The sequence below is a fragment of the Poromitra crassiceps genome (assembly GCF_964638095.1).
Source record: "Poromitra crassiceps genome assembly, chromosome: 15".
In the NCBI taxonomy this organism is placed as follows: Eukaryota; Metazoa; Chordata; class Actinopteri; order Beryciformes; family Melamphaidae; genus Poromitra; species Poromitra crassiceps.
Genome location: NC_139634.1, coordinates 13303334 through 13320368, shown reverse-complemented (window position 1 = coordinate 13320368; position 17035 = coordinate 13303334). Strand labels below are relative to the sequence as shown.

At 43.2% G+C, this 17035-nt stretch overlaps 1 protein-coding gene across 1 annotated transcript in view; it reads left to right on the top strand.

Moving 5' to 3' along the window:
* Positions 1-17035, top strand: part of LOC310790027 (fibrocystin-L-like) — a gene marked incomplete at its 3' end in the record, with an annotated part of 46518 nt that overhangs the window by 1984 nt on the left and 27499 nt on the right. The window contains exons 5-25 of the mRNA XM_083651745.1: positions 895-952; positions 1110-1203; positions 2012-2065; positions 2403-2476; positions 2584-2626; positions 2895-2965; positions 4380-4490; positions 6048-6140; positions 7091-7356; positions 7649-7740; positions 7971-8130; positions 10107-10242; positions 10465-10623; positions 11588-11742; positions 12230-12340; positions 12653-12775; positions 13061-13185; positions 13280-13443; positions 13780-13958; positions 15467-15629; positions 17010-17035. The exon at positions 17010-17035 is cut by the window's right edge and continues 129 nt beyond it. Coding sequence (XP_083507871.1) covers positions 895-952; positions 1110-1203; positions 2012-2065; positions 2403-2476; positions 2584-2626; positions 2895-2965; positions 4380-4490; positions 6048-6140; positions 7091-7356; positions 7649-7740; positions 7971-8130; positions 10107-10242; positions 10465-10623; positions 11588-11742; positions 12230-12340; positions 12653-12775; positions 13061-13185; positions 13280-13443; positions 13780-13958; positions 15467-15629; positions 17010-17035 — 2457 coding nt within the window. The remainder of the gene's footprint in view (positions 1-894; positions 953-1109; positions 1204-2011; positions 2066-2402; positions 2477-2583; positions 2627-2894; positions 2966-4379; positions 4491-6047; positions 6141-7090; positions 7357-7648; positions 7741-7970; positions 8131-10106; positions 10243-10464; positions 10624-11587; positions 11743-12229; positions 12341-12652; positions 12776-13060; positions 13186-13279; positions 13444-13779; positions 13959-15466; positions 15630-17009) is intronic.

Here is a 17035-nt window from a genome sequence, read left to right as displayed (position 1 = left end):
ACTGTATGTACTCTGTCACCGTGTCGCTCTGTCCTGTACAGAGCCAGAATAACAGATAGGTTCTCTGCAGATTAGCCTTCAAATATGCGTCAAGACAGATGTAATCTGATGTGTGTCCTATAAGTATGTTTGACTTTCTGTTCATTGAAAAAGGAAGCCTGTGTATCCATTCGTGAATATACAAGAGTGCATCTCTTGGCCAAGATCTATGTTAAATACTTCATTTAAGACGACTTCTGACTCCTGTTCTCCATCTTTTTGATCACAAGTGGTTTTCTCCAAGTGGTTCACTGTTTACCTTTTGGCTGTCACTTTCTATTCTACAACAGTTGCAATAATATGCAGTGTGAAGAATTTGATGTGATTTCTGGTTCAAATCGACCTCTTCCTCCCCCTAGCTGAGTTTTGTCCAGACCCACAGAACTTTATTCTAAAGTGTAGTCCAGATCCCAAGGCTTCCAACGATGCACACACATTGCACACACAAAACACAAGACATCTAGATTGCATCTGATGTAATGGTGTAGCCATAAAAAAAGGCATCTGGGGTTTGATTATTTCCATATAATCAGCTATAGCTTCAATGAAGAATTGGAATGAGCAGATGCAGAATGTGTATGTGAAAGTATGGACGTTTTATAACTTAAAAAGCTAAGGGGAAATTCAAGGGGAAAAATCTATTTGTAAGGGGTTAGTTACTGTAATCCGTTACACTATGCACAATCTTCTGAGTTTTAGGGATTTGGCTTGTCAAGGCAAGTTCATTTGTATAGCCCTAATTCGCAAGCATGTCTCGGAGGACTTTACAGAGAATTTGCCGAGCTAAATCTGACGAACGCTTGCTGGTTGGTTCTTATTAATGTTTTTCTTGTTCTGTAATGTTACTCTTCTCAGAGTGTGTGGTATCGCACTCCTACTATCAGCACGCTCAGTCGAGTCAGCGGCCCGCCAGGTACAGCTATTGTTTTTAAACTATACAGTACAACACGAGACCACATGACTGTTCAAATCAAAGTGATTGTGCCTCTTAAGCCTGTATCCTATATCACAAACATTAGGCACCTTGGTGAAGCTGCTCTTAAGCCTGTATCCTATATCACAAACTTTAGGCACCTTGGTGAAGCTGCGAGGAAGGATTTTCACCGACGTGTACGGAAGCAACACAGAGAAGAGCTCAAATGGTCTGACACTCAGAGTTCTGAGGTAACGACGATAAAAGTGACCAAAACACAAAGTGATACACTGAAAAACTAAAACAAAAGGTTATTCTTGAATCAAGGCAGAATAAGACAGATCACAAGTATCAAGAAAAAAATACTTTTGATTCAGGAAATATTTTTGAAACAAGTTGATTGATGCATTTCACACAAGTGAAGTGATCTCATCCCATTGACATTTTTTCACTTGTTTGAAGAAGAAAAAAAGATTTTAAGACTATGAGGCTAGATCTTTTTTTCTGATTTCCTCCCTAATTGTACTTGGCCAATTTAACCAGCTGCCCCGGTCGCTGCCCCACCCCCTGCTGATCTGGCCCCACCCCCTGCTGATCTGGGGAGAGCTGTAGACACATATGCTTCCTCCCATACATGTGCCAGGCCAGCCACTTCTTTTCACCTGACAGCGGGGTGCTTCACCGGCAGGACGTAGCACGTGGGAGGATCACGCTATTCCCACCAGTTCCCTTCCACCCCGAAGCAGGAGGCGCTAGTGCAGCGACCAGGACACATACCCTCATTCCGGCTTCCCATCCGCAGACACAGCCAGTCGTACCTGTATGGACGCCCGACCAAGCCGGAGGTAACACGGGGGGCGCGAACCTGCGACCCTCATGTTGGTAGGCAGGGAATCTACCGCTACACTACCCGGATGCCCAAGACTACTAGACTAGATTAAGTACCGGTAACTTGTTTCGATGGATATTTTTTCATTCCCTACTACTAGGAATTTCACTGAGACAAATCCATTGAAAGGCAGATTTGTAAAGTGACACACGCTGCGTTGTTCATTGCAGAGCCTACATGGGAGGAATGCCTTGTGAGCTCCTCAAGCCCAACTCAGATGAACTGTAAGTATTTGGTCTGTAGGTGGATTGTGATCCGAATCGGCAGCCGACACATCAGTCTACAATACATACATACAGTATACATTCAACCGTTTAAAGCAACTTTAGCTGTAGTAGAGCAATCTGTTGCGAGCGACCAATAGTGGCGTTCAATGAGGAAGTTATACCGAATAAAATTATACTGTGAAATAAATTAAATGCAATGAATATAACAAATGACAGTACAAGCATTCGAGGGCCTTTTGTAATCATTGAATTGAATTGAATTGAATTGAATTGAATTGAATTGAAACTTGATTTGCCCCGCGTGCGCAATTGAAACGCTTTTCTGTTTCCAAAGCTATGGCCTGACACTGGACAGTCCAGGTTCCTGGCATGGCCACTTGAGCTGCAGAATGACGGGGACGTATGTCGGTAAGCCAGTTTGCTTCCACAGTCAAGTTGCTGTTAATTAACAGCCTTTTCCAAATGCTTCTTGTTTTCCAAATGCTTCTTTAATTGTGTTTTGTTGTTCACAACAGGGCATCACAACTTGAGTTACATTCTGGACAGTGAATGGGGCAGGTAAAGTCAAGGCACTAAACTTCAGTTTCTTATCGTTGCTGTCAGGTGAAAAACTTGGTAACTCCTCATTTAAATTTGAGACGAGTGAAAAAAAGTCTATGACGCTTGGGTTTACGTTTCAAAACCTATTAGATCAACTCAAAGGGAATGGCCCTTTTTGGAGTTGGAGATACGAAGCTTTCAAGCGAGAACAGAACATGAGAGAAGTTGTCATCGTATTAACCCTTTAATGAAAGAAAAGGATTAACCCTTTGCTATCATCTTTTAGGAGTTTACCAGAGAAGAGCGTGTACAGGGTTTCAGCTTCCAACAAGCTTTCCATGTTTCAGACCTTTGCAGGTACAGTAGAGACATTACTCGTACTTGTTCATAGTGGGCCAGTGTTCATTCATACTCAGTGGTGGAAATGGCCGGGTTTTACTCTGGGAACCCACTTACGCAGGATGGGGGTCCCTATTTCTGAATGCTTGACTGTTTTAATTGATTTTACTCATTATACCATTAGGCTACTTACAGCTATGTAAAAACCTCTGACAAAAGTTACTTAAATAAGATTGCCAAGCTCTACTGATTATTTCCCATAGATTTTTTTATTCATGACAGACTTGATGACACATTGATATTGACGCTGCTTATTCAGCTTCCAAATACTGTAGATTCTCCCACTATTCTCTGCTCCTTTCATGCTGCCCACTCTCCACTGCTCTGCTCTCCACTGCTCTGCTCTGCCTCCACTGCTCTGCTCTCCACTGCTCTGCTCTGCTCTCCACTGCTCTGCTCTCCACTGCTCTGCTCTGCTCTCCACTGCTCTGCTCTCCACTGCTCTGCTCTGAGCTCCACTGCTCTGCTCTCCTCTGCTCTGCTCTCCACTGCTCTGCTCTCCTCTGCTCTGCTCTCCACTGCTCTGCTCTCCTCTGCTCTGCTCTCCACTGCTCTGCTCTCCTCTGCTCTGCTCTCCACTGCTCTGCTCTCCTCTGCTCTGCTCTCCTCTCCTCTGCTCTGCTCTCCACTGCTCTGCTCTGCTCTCCACTGCTCTGCTCTGCTCTCCACTGCTCTGCTCTGCTCTCCACTGCTCTGCTCTGCTCTCCACTGCTCTACTCTGCTCTCCACTGCTCTACTCTTCACTGCTCTGCTCTGCTCTCCACTGCTCTGCTCTGCTCTCCACTGCTCTGCTCTCCACTGCTCTGCTCTGCTCTCCACTGCTCTGCTCTGCTCTGCACTGCTCTACTCTGCTCTCCACTGCTCTACTCTTCACTGCTCTGCTCTGCTCTCCACTGCACTGCTCTGCTCTCCACTGCTCTCCACTGCTCTCCACTGCTCTGCTCTCCACTGCTCTACTCTGCTCTCCACTGCTCTGCTCTCCACTGCACTGCTCTGCTCTCCACTGCTCTGCTCTCCTCTGCTCTGCTCTTCACTGCTCTGCTCTGCTCTCCACTGCTCTGCTCTGCTCTCCACTGCTCTACTCTGCTCTCCACTGCTCTGCTCTCCACTGCACTGCTCTGCTCTCCACTGCTCTACTCTCCACTGCTCTGCTCGGCTCTCCACTGCTCTGCAAGACATTTTTCAAGGGGAACATGAGGAGGAATGCCGTTCCCCCTCTCGTTCTCGCTGTTCCCTCTCAATGTTTACTCTGGGAACTCCGTTCCCAGGCGTTCTCCCCATTTCCACCACTGTTCATACTGTATATAGTTATTTTGCAGTATTCATACTTAACTACAGTGAAGTGAAAACGTCTGTTGTGCCCTTTGTTCAGAGGTGACAGGAGTGTCTCCCTCGGAGGGAAGTGTTCTAGGTGGAACCCTCCTGACCGTCCACGGCCGCTTCTTCGACCAAACTGATGCCGATGCGGTCGTGCTTGTCGGAGGTAATCGTCACTGTCAGGCTGGGAGTTCAAACACCAACCAACTGCTACTGAAGTCTGTTAGTTTCCTCCACCAGCCACTTTGGCAGACACCCAACCAATACATTACTGTATTGGTTGGCAACTGTGTCGGAGGAAGCATGGTGCTAGTCTTGGCTCTCCCCATATCAGCAGAGGGGGTGGAGCAGCGACCGGGGTAGCAGGGGGGGAAATTGGCCAAGTACAATTGGGTAGAGAATGCGGGAAAAATAAGAGAAAAAAAACAGACACCCAACCAACATTACTCTTAAAACGTATTTGGCTGGTGAAATACTGAATGTGTCAAGTAAACTCACACTGGGTATGAAAAAAAGGGATTTTTACCATTTCATAAGACAACAATAGAAAATGTCTATCACATCTGAAATCAAGTTATTCCAGTCCTATCGCAGTTTTCACGACATTGTTATCAGATGGTACAAAGTGATAATCATAGATGGGCGTGCAATGTGCCGCTCGACAAACGGTTCATTACAAAATGTGTTGTGCGGGCGTCGAGTCTCGCAATGGTGATGATCCCCTTTCAAACAAAGCAGAATGTGGGCATACCTTAAAACCCAGACAGACACACCAACAAAGGAGAGTCAGTAGTCAGGTAGAAGAATGAAGCTTCAAACAGCATAGAAACCCAATGGAGCATGACAAGCTAACTACAGGAGGACTCAGTTCAACAATAGTCTTTCACACGCTTTCCTGTCACATTCTGTTGACTCTGGCATGGTTTGTGACTTTGGTGTGTAATAAAAGAGTTACTTGTTGAGCTACGCTCAATTACACAGTGATAAATCACGTCAAGTCAATATGGTTCGCCTATTGCAATCTCTATTTATAGATAGTTTGGAGTCATTTTCACATTGTGTAAAGTGACGTACTTTTAGTTATCTTAAAAGCAGGGTTCCCACGGTCGTAGGGAAACCTGGAAAAGTCATGGAATTAAAAAAAAATCTCGTTTTGCAGGCCTGGAAAAGTCATGGAATTATTCAAATTCATTCAAAGTCCAATTCGAATTCAGTTCATTCAAATTCAAAGTTTTGGAAAAGGCATGGAATTTTTGTGTGTGTAATGAAATTAATTGTTACAGTAATCTTCTTTGGATAACCTTTCCATGGAATGTAACATAACAGAAAATGTATTTATCTTAACTGTTATAAAGAGGTGTGTCCTATTTGTCCAGTGTAGTAATAATCTCTGGTATTGATTGTCACCGCCTCACATTACATTGAAATTCCACGGATCCTTGAAAAGGAAAGAAGTTTTCTCCATGAAAAAGTATGGGAAATTCAGTCACTATCTACTCACCTCCATGTCAGTCGAAACGCCATTGCCGTTTTTAACAAAAACCAAACACACACAAACGTCAATGGAATTTCTGTAGTTTTGTCTGAAGTTTTGGAGGTGAGTCGAAAATGACTGAATTTTCATTTTGGGGTGACTCTTTTAAGTTCAGCTTGTGTCTAGCCTTGGAATGCTGCTATGAGACATATATGCTTACTAACTGTGATTAACTGTGATTTTCCTCAGGCAGGCGTTGTGCAATCCAGAGTGTGTCTGATGACAGAATCGTGTGCAAGACTGCAGAGCAGCCGATGATGAGCAACGTGACAGTCTTCCCGGGTGAGAAGAAGACGCCTCCTCCCACTGTCTGGCACCTGTCTCCATCTGCCTCATTTTTTATATTGTGCTGTCTCGTTATCTGAAGAACATTTGACACATCGATGGGCGGAAGAATTTCAAGCATCCGTGCTTCTGCTCGTCGACAAAGTACATCGAGTTCGATCGCTCGTTGTTCAAAGTTCATCGTGAGTCATGGGACTTTGAAGTGCTGTCTAGCGGGACAAGATAATCTGACGGAATTGTGACGATCGGGCACTTACTGCACTTTGAAGTACACACGTCGTCGGCGTCGCACCCTGCCAAATATTGTTCAACACGACTGAGATCCGACAGCAGATTCTTAGAAAGAGAACACAAATAGAAGAGGATGCTCAACTCGACACTCAGACACAGTTTATTGCGTGCCTTTTTATTTCTTTAACAAAAGCATAATCCTGCATGACCCAGTGGGTCATAACCCTAACACTAACCCTACATTTTGGAAAAGCCTTCTCCAGTCCCCATGTGTATCACATTGTACCTCATTTGAAGTATGCGTCATCGAAAAGATCAGTTAACGTCGGCAGCAGATTCTATGATCAATGTTTAATTGATCAGAAATCTTTTGTATCAACCAGCAAATTGAGTGTGATGATTTGTATCTAATTTATCTATTCGATTTGAAATGCATTTATACATTTATACGTAACGCGTGTACTTATTTTAAGTCTGCATCATCATGATAAAGAACAGTACAGTTGGCCATTGGTATATTGATTAATAGATCCAGATTTTTATATTCTTATAACACATATTATTTATTTGTTGACAAGATAGCAATGTTTTTGATCTACTATATACGAAGTGAAAAACATTGCGTCAACAAAAACGACTCTTCGTGGACACATCTGTCACTGTCATGGTTGCCCTTCACTTACACGTTGTACTTGTTGACCTCGACCCGCATACAGGCGGCAGAGGCTTGAAGCTGGAGCTCTGGAACGACACCAGGCCCCGGTCACTGGACGACGTGCTGAGCTACCATGAGAACCAAACTGGATACTGGTCAAAGTGGGTGGACGCCATGCCTCACACCTTCCCCAACGAGGATAACAACTTTGTCACTCGGACCAGAGGCTTCTTCGTCCCTCCGACTACCGACAACTACACCCTGTACCTCCATTGTGACGACCGATGTGACCTCTACCTCAGCAACTCCAGCCGCCCAGAAGACAAGGTATCAACTGGACATCAGTACTGCTGGACTGCAAGACACATCTTTATTACAGTGACTGCTGCTGTGCAGCATGGCGTTTGTTCAACCTTTTGAAAACACAAACACCTGCAATACTGTAAAAAATTATAAAGTTATAAACGGAATTTTAACACATTTAGATGCTCAATGTTTTAGAAATTTATTTAGCGATATATTTCAGGCAATTTCGTTTTTGTTTTTGTTTTTTTAATCAAACTTTTCGTATTTCTCTTCATTCCTTTCTTGCAACATGATGTCACAACCTCTATTTTAGGTGAAAATTGCATACCAGAGTCGTTATGTGTACAACCACCTCTCAACGGCAGCACAGAAGTCTGAAGTGATGGCTCTAGAACAAGGAAAACCGTAAGTAGCTCTTCAAAAGTATTCAACCTTCCATTCATAGTATAGGATACCCCTATGTCTTTGTGTGTGTGTGTGTGTGTGTGTGTGTGTGTGTGTGTGTGTGTGTGTGTGTGTGTGTGTGTGTGTGTGTGTGTGTGTGTGTGTGTGATGTGACAGGATTATGCAAGATTGCTTGGTGTCATTGACAATCATTTAAATCTGATCTGTTTTTTTCTGTTTTTTTTCTTTAGCTACTACATGGAAATTGTGTTCCAAGAATATTCAGGAAGAGCCAGTACTAATATTGCCTTGTTCCGAGGAGAAAGCCGTTTCACAGAAGACCAGACGAACGATGCCGTCAACGAGATACAATACATTGTGGCAGACTATGACGTCTCCGATGAGACACAGGTATGAGGTGGCTGACATAATGTACTCAGTAATAAACCTGATAAACGCGTCACACGGAGCTTGCGCAACCTATACAATAATGAGAGACTAGAGACAGGTAGAAGGTACAGATAACTTTTAATGATAGTAATTAGATTTGGCAAATGACTCCATGATATGATGGCGGTTCCTCCTGAGATGAACGGAGGACGTCAGTGATTTATACGATAGAGAATTCCACCATAGGGAATTCATCAGGAGCCATGACAATGGTGGTGATCAGGGGAGGACAGCACATAGGTGAGTTACAACACAGTGAGATACATGGGAACTTTTATACAACTCATTCAGTTGATTGGCCAGCAGAAAAACGAGGGAAATGAGCTGATTGGGTATAGTCCAGAGAGAGGGAAACCATGGGAGACAGTGATTGGACAAGCAACGAGGGGGGCGTGTATATCAATGACTGAATGAAGTAACTGCTAGGGGTGAGGCTGCAGGAGGGAGAGAGAGAAAATAAAGGGGGCATGCTATTCAATGAATGGATGATACAATATGGGATGATAACCTGGATCACCAATGTAGTCTTCATTATGGAAAATAGTCCAAGACATCATTAGTCTGTAGGTGTAAAATGCAACGCAGAAATGTTTCAGCTATCTGAAACGTCAGGTTCTGGTGTCAGTCCCCCAGAATCAGGTTCTGGTGTCAGTCCCCCAGAATCAAAGAGTGAGGTTCTTCTTTCTAGAGCCGACATTTTTGCACCACGAGACGTTCAGCAATCATACACTACAGGGAGAAATCCATCGTAGAAGATGCAGAGAGAGCAATTTCTCCACCTCCAGAAAGACTCCATAGACCAGAATACAATGCAGCCACAGGACACGTTTTCTTGCCTGGATAACTCTCACCCTCTTGCTCTTACGATGCAAACGCTCTCGCATCATTCTCTGGGTATCGCCACTGACTTCCCGATACGATACGATTCCGATACACAAGGTCCCAAGTCGATACGATTTCCGATACGATACGATTCGATATCGATATTTTAGTTACAATACCAGTTTTGCTTTGATAATGGAAGAGATTATCAAAGAACTAATGCTGTAAATTGTACAAGGAACCCTCTAACCTGGTGCATTATTAAACAATATTAATATTTACATTAAGAATTGACCATAAAGCAAGCAGTTACATCATGTAATTCTTTTTTATTTAAACATGACCAACATAGTCATTCAACATCTTATCTTTCTTTACAGTCTTCTGTCTCTTTCTTTACAGTCTTCCGTGAGAAGCCAAACAAATTTAGATTTCCACAATACAACAGAATCATTGAACAGCAGCATGTTGTAAACAGTGTTCCATAAAGTATAAATGCTTTGCAAATAAAATAAAATAAAATAACATTGAACATTTCCAGTTCACAAACATTATAGTGCAAACAGATTTGAGGTCTGTACATCTGGCTCATGGTGCATGCACAATGCACATGTAGCCTACAGTATTTATGTTTTTGTTTCAACTACAAACATAAATAAACGTCAACTTGAAACTATGTTTTAACTACCACACACAGCCTATAATATTATAGCCTATGTTTATAAAAAAAAAAAAAAAAAAATCTTTTGTAAAATGCATTTTAAAAGATCGATACTGGGATTTATGTATCGATACTTGTTCCTTCACATGAATATCGATTCATTATCGATATATCGATTTTTTTTAACCCAGCCCTAACGTATAACCCACAGCTGAATGGAGCAAGTTCAGGCCTTCTCTGGGGGTTGTCCAAAGGCATGCTGGGAAATGTAGGAAATCACTAACTGTGATTTAAAAGTAGACAAGGCAAGCATGACGGGGAGCGAATTGCAACAACTAACAAATAACTCCTAGAATATATCGAACATCACAGTGTATCTGAGGATGCATTCTTTATTTTTCCGTCCATCGAAGCAGTATATTCCTCCGAGTCTCATCTCCTGTCGTTCCCCCAGGTGGTTACGTTTGAATCCTGGTCTAGCGGTGCCGCCCCGGTCCAAGAGGTCCAGTTGGTGACCGTCAACAGCAGCTGTGCCAGCTATCTGTGTGGGAGCACCTTCTTCTGCCTGGGTTATGGCAAAGCAAAGACCGGTAATGCTGATTGTACCGTCATATTCATTGTAGTGAGAGGAAAGGAAAATCCACTGTTTTTTACTCTTATCCGTTAGTTCATGTCTTCGTTTTTGGAAAAGTAATGATCAACTTTTGATAAGATATGTTTTAATATCATTCGATGCATTTTGTAATTTGTACCACCACAGTGCCTCACAGAACCATTCGATTTTTATTAAGCATTTTGTCCGTCTTATTCAGGACCGATCCCTGTCAGCGCCTCGGCGGACATGGTGGAGGCGGCGCTGAACAACCTGTGGTCCATTAAACCCGACACGGTCCAGGTCACTAAGGAGGAGGACGACGACGATGATGAAAACCAAGGAGCGCAGTACACAGTCACTTTCATTTCTTCCAGAGGTAAGAGAGAGAGAGTGAATACTGGCTAGAATCAGAGTCAGTAAAACATTATGGCAGGGATGGGTAGTTGAGTTTGCAACTTCCGAGTCGACGTGGGCTTGTCCTCAAATTACTTCACTCCAGATTCAACAGTGACTGTGTTTACATGGACATGAGTATCCTGGTTATGAGGCTTATCCTGGTTTTGATGATATTGAGGATATGGCGTTTACCTGGAACACATAGAAGGTTGGTTATTCATATCCCTGTAAACATGATAAGTAGTATCCCGGTTACTGATTACTGCATGCTATTTGCGCAGGCGCCTGCAATGTTTACAACAAAAACCAGCATCATCATTATTATTTATTTATTTATTTTTTGCACTTTTATTGGGTGTGTGATGTCATTCACCTTTTTTGGGCCAAGACTGTGAAGACTCTTCACGATGGTCTCTCGCCATTTGTGCACTGCTTCTTCCTTTCATCTTAGTCACAACACCTTCGTCCTCTACTCTGTATACCACTGTACTACAGACTTGAACAGATCCGCATTTCCATGCTTTCTCCCATCTAAACACCCAACCAAGTATGTTTAATTATTTCGTCACCGAAAAACTAAACTCGTTTTCCTCATCGCTGCCATTTTTGTATTTTTGTGTCACCTGGCTGAAGCCGCGCTTGCGCAGGTAGCCGGCAATGGTCAGAAACCAGGATAAGTATACATGCAACAGTATCCCGGTTTCTTTCAGAGTACTCCAGCTAGCATAATCGTGTTTCTCAAAACTGGGATAAGGGCGTATCCAGGTTTCTGAACTGTACTTTCACAGTACAGCAAAATTGCCAAAGAAGAGCATCCATACTTAGACATGCTTTCAACATTTGATATTCCATTGGGCTCTAGCAGCAAAAGTACAATTTATCTATTGATTACCTCTACTGAAGACATCCTAAGAAACCACCCAAACTGTGTTTATTGGCTGCAGGTGACTTTGAAGACCTTCACTCGGAGGTGTTTGGCTCAGATACCAACATCACTGTCGAAGAACTCACCAAAGGAAGAGGCAACATGGAGACCTTCACTCTGCTGTGGGGAGGGGTTCCTACACGGCCCATCGCCTTCAATGCATCTGAGTCTGAGGTCTGTTCTCCGCTTCAAATGATTAAAAAAATTCTAACTGTCACTGTCTCTCCTCCTCGGGTGTAGATGATTATAGACAAACTGGGATTAAAAAAAAGAATGGCAAAAAAGGTTTGTGGGAAGAAATCAAATTATCCAAACCCGTCCTCAAAAACTTTACAAAAGTCTTAAGAAAGCTAATACTTCAATAATATTTATTGCAAGCTTTACTTTAAAATCAGCAATTATTTTGTCAAAATAGTAATTTTTAGATTTCGCAACTTGTACTTTAATTGACTATAGGTAGTGTAGAAAAACAGTAAATATTTTTTTCATTTTTATTTATTTGTGTAGGGACAGATACATACATGTATATATAACGTTTACCAAAATGTCCATTTTATAGCCCAAGGCTAATTTGCAATGCCAAATCCTAACGTCTGTGTGCTCGTGCGTGTGCGTGTGTGTGCATGTGTGTGTGTGTGTGTGTGTGTGTGTGTGTGAGCAGGTGCAGGCAGCTCTGGAGGCCATGATGAGCGCAGAGTGTCCCAGTGAGGTTTTGGCCCAAGAAGGCCGTGATGTGAAATACTTCCGAGACTTTGAGGACGACCGTTCTGAGGTCAGTGGAGACAAACACCTTACCAATCAATGATAACTTGACCTGCTGCTGCCTGTCTTATGGTGCTGTAGATGGTATAGCATTAGCCGATGTTTTTTATGCTACTCATTTGTATGGGAGTACATCATCCCGTTAAACTATAAGAGTGTCTGTGGCCCTTGCTTTTCAAAAACAAAAAATGTTTTTAGCAAAATAATTTACTTCCATACTTTACTTGAACAGAGTCTTATTTTAAAAGCAGTTTCTAGCACATAGTAAATGTTCAGAGCGTGCTTTGTTTTCTCATCATTTTCCTTGTCTTTTGCTCTCTAGTATGGCGATGACGATGAGTTGATAAAAGGGATTCCAGTGGAGAATTCTGCTTTCTGTGGCCTTTGGTCACTGAAGAACGCGGAGGTTATATACATGGAATTTCCACTGCAACAGCATTCCATGGTAAAATACATACATACTTGCCTTATTTATTTGTTCATTGGTTCGATTGCTAACGTCAGCGCACTGAATTTACAAGAATAGGATTGACAAGGAAATGACTAAATGTAGAGGAACATGCTTTGAGATGATGACGTCTATGATGAAACACTGCCTGGACCTTGGTCTCTGTGTCTGTCCCGCTCTCGATCCCTCGTCTCGCTGAAGACAAAACTGGACTGGACTGTCACCACTCCTCGCTTTTCTATAACAAAAATGTTGAATATTATTTTCTTTCTTTCTTCTCAGTTTTGCTTCGCATACAAGGGAATGTTGAAGGATGAAATTGGAATCACGTTCACTTACCGCAACAGGCAGGGGCGAGCCGAGGACGCGGAGGCAAAGATGATGACTCTTTTCAATAAGGGGCACGAGTGAGTCGCGAACACGGCGTGATTTTGGATTTGTCAGTTAAACCCAAAAGCGTTTTATTATACAGCATCTCAATGTGTTTCGGTTCGTCCACAGTTGGGGCTACAAATGCGTGGACCTGCTCAGCGGTATACAGACCCAGTTCGTCGGCAGCAAGTACGAGCTGAAGCACGTCCGGCTGTACAAAGACGAGTCTGGCGAAGATTTCTATGTGGACGCCCTTTACCTCGGAAAGAGAGCCACCACAACTGACGAAAATGGTAAACAAGTCTGTCTGTTTTGGTTATTATATATTAGCATATTATATAGTTTATTTTATTTGGTTTGCCTTTCTGTAATGTCAAAGCTAATTTAACAATAATAATAATAATTTAATTGTTATGTTGCAGAGGTGAATTAAGTTTAAGCCATGTAGAAATTGCTCTGGAATTGTGAAAGTTAGATATCTCATGATCAGAATCCAACATTTTGAAGCTTGCCAGTACCTTTCGTTGCACTTAATTCAACATTGATTTAAAAAACAAAAACTGTGACACCCCTGCTATGAATGTTAAGTAGTTCATGCTATAGATCATATTCCATGTTGTTTCTCACAGCTGTTGGCCAAAAGAGAAGGCCCCCACCCTTTGAAAGATCCGGCCGTTTCTTTGAGGCTATCTCTGTGCGCAAAGACATCGCCATGGAGACGAACGCTTCACGGATCAGATACGAGATCACAGCCACACCGCGAGACTGCGCCTTCGGTTTCCCACTGTTAGACGTGGGTTTCCTTCAGGTGAGTTTCATATGAATGAATATGGACATTCAATCATTTACTTTACGTGCCAATTCTGATTCTGTGTCAGCATAAATCAGGCAGAAGGCAGGGAGACTACTGGGACAGGTTGACAGTCCATCACAGCGCTAAAAGACAATCGCTCATATATTCACATTGTACTGTAACTACAGTATGGAGACTTTTGAGTCTCAAAACCACCTGAACTGTGTCTCTTGGTCTATTTTTATACAGTCTAGTCTTGGTGGGAGAAAACCTATATGCGAACATGCAAACTCCACCCAGAAAGGGCCATTAGCATTGATTAAGAACAGAAAACTAAGGCACGGTGGCTCAGTGGTTAGCACTGTTGCCTCACAGAAAGAAGGTCCTGGGTTCGAACCCCGGTCCGTCCCAGGTCCTTTCTGTGTGGAGTTTGCATGTTCTCCCCGGGTTCGTGTGGGATTTCTCCGGGTGCCCTGGTTTCCTCCCACCACCTAAAGACATGTATGTTAGGGTTAATAATACTCCTGTCAGTGCCCCTGACCAAGGCACTGGCAAAAGACCTGGAGTTGGTCGCACTGCGGCTGCCCACTGCTCCTAGTTCTAGGAAGGTTCCCGGTAGAGGATCGGTCAAATGCAGAGGATGAATTTCCCCATGGGGATAAATAAAGGATAACTTAACTTATCTCGATTTGTGTTCTTTAACGCAACAAAGACGAGTGAATCTCCTCAAGGTGGACGTGTGTAAGGTGGTTTGAAGGACGTGTGTCAGGTGGTTTGAAGGAGATGACTGATAGTGTGCCTAGTGCAACCACAGGATTAGGGGCCCGTGGTCATGTGATAGCCTAGAGTACAGAGAGGCGACAAAACGGAGAGCGCCGTAGCAGACCTGACGCCTCGGTAATGGGCGGCGTGGGCAGTAGAGTAATCAGACATTTGCCTAAGAGATTACAGGTAGCAGTGACAGAGACAGACTGAAACGGAAAAGTCGTACACAAAGTTGTGTGTGTGTGTGTGTGTGTGTGTGTGTGTGTGTGTGTGTGTGTGTGTGTGTGTGTGTGTGTCACTTGTTGTTACACTGAGATCTGACACTGTCTGAGATCTGACACTGTCTGAAACGATTGGTGAAAGTATGTGCTATTAACACAACACTGTTGTGTCATGTGTGAAAACCTTGTAACTCCAATTTTGATTGTCATGTTTTGACTTCACTTGAACGATGACACACTCCTCTTATCGGTACAGAAAATTATTTATTTTCCAACCCCCGTGAGATAAAGTCCCCAAAAGTATGCTGTTCAGTCTAGAGATAAGCCTGTTGTTCTATAGTTCCTGAAAAGTTGACGTTCTGGAGATACAAGTTTTTTACCCGACAGCGACTTTTACAACGGTAACAGAAATGTGTGTTGTCCCAAACCAGACGCACATATTCAGTTTAGCGGTGTGAGAACGGTTGCGTGCCAGCAGTGTGTCCTCCGGCTCTGTCTGACCCTCTCTCTCTGCCTCTCCTCTGCCCCCTTTTAAAGATGTCCAACAGCAGCGAGGAGGAGGAGGACGAGGAGGAGGACATGGCTGAGTTCATGGACGACGAGGACGGCGCCGTCAGCGTCAGCGTCAGCCGCCAGCACAGGGCCAGCCCGCCGCTCGACGGCACCTTTGATGTGGAGATTTATGGCGGCCGTGCTGAAGGTAGATCTGAAGGGGCAGCGTGGTGACGTGTTGTATGCAGCTAGCAGGACAGCTCCAGCTGTTAGAATGCAAATCATCAAACAAACTGCGGCACAGATAGGATCTCGCCTGCCAGGTTCAACTCCCCGTGACCCGATATGACTCTTGAAAGATAGCTCGTCTGTCTGATCCTTTTTTTTATTTTATAGAAATGTCAATGCTAGAGCTACATGGCATCGCTTCTAACAAGAAGAACCTGATATGTGAAATATCACAATCAAAAACAAGAAATACACCATTTGCAAATAGTAAAATTACACTGACAAAAATGATTCATGGCACGAAAATCAAAGTAGGCTACAGTATTTTCCAATGGATATTAGTAACACTAATGTTACGAATAACAGGGTGCATTTGAATTCAGGTGTTGATTTTTTCCAAAATGGATCACTCATCATACATAATATTCAACATGAGGAACTATGAGGCCATTTACACCTGGCACTAACATGCGATTTCTGTGATCAGATTGCAATCGGATAGTGCTTGATAGGGATGTCACGATATTACAATTTCTACTTCGATACCGATACCCAAGAAAATATCGATACTCGATACCATTTTCGATAACACGCGGGGGGATGACAACACATCAAGAGGCATACAGAATAAACAAAGACAGATGCACGCTTCTCCATAATCTAGGCCTGATAAAACTCATTAAAAACTTTGCATTTACACAGCAGATTAGCCCTGCTGTAGTCATCAGCCTATCAGAACACTTTGACCTTGTTGAAGCAACAGATACCCACCAATGACAGGGAGGGAGAAATCAGTAGTATGTTTCATTTTTCGTTAAGAGAAAGTAGTGCTGATATTTGATACTGTTGCAAATGAGTATTGTATCTGTTTAAAATTTTTAGTATTGATTTTTATCGATACTATCAATACTTTTGACAACCCTAGTGCTTGACCACATTAACCTGTTTACATTTACACCTGGTATTAATATGTGTCTCCAGTGTCCACATTGAGATCTGATTGCGATCGCATCAGGCAAGCTCCATAGCATAGAGCAGCAGAAAAACAGTGGTGACTGCTGGTTTTATGCGGATTGAGAGGACGCATTGCATTTACACTTGTGTTCAATGTGGTCACAATGCGTCCCTGACCACCTCCGGAGGTGGTTTGGCCGATCAAATCGCAATCCGTCCTCAATGTGTCTTGGGGGCGTTTGCACCTGTACTTTCAAGTGGTCAAGCACTATCCGATTGCAATCTGATCACAGAAAACACATGTTAGTGCCAGGGGTAAATGGCCTCTATGTGCATTCAAGCAGTGTGGCATGCAGTACAGCTGCAGCTGGACAGGGAAACATCATGTGTTGGTGCTTCTTCTCAGGTCTGTCGGTGGACATCAGTGAAGAT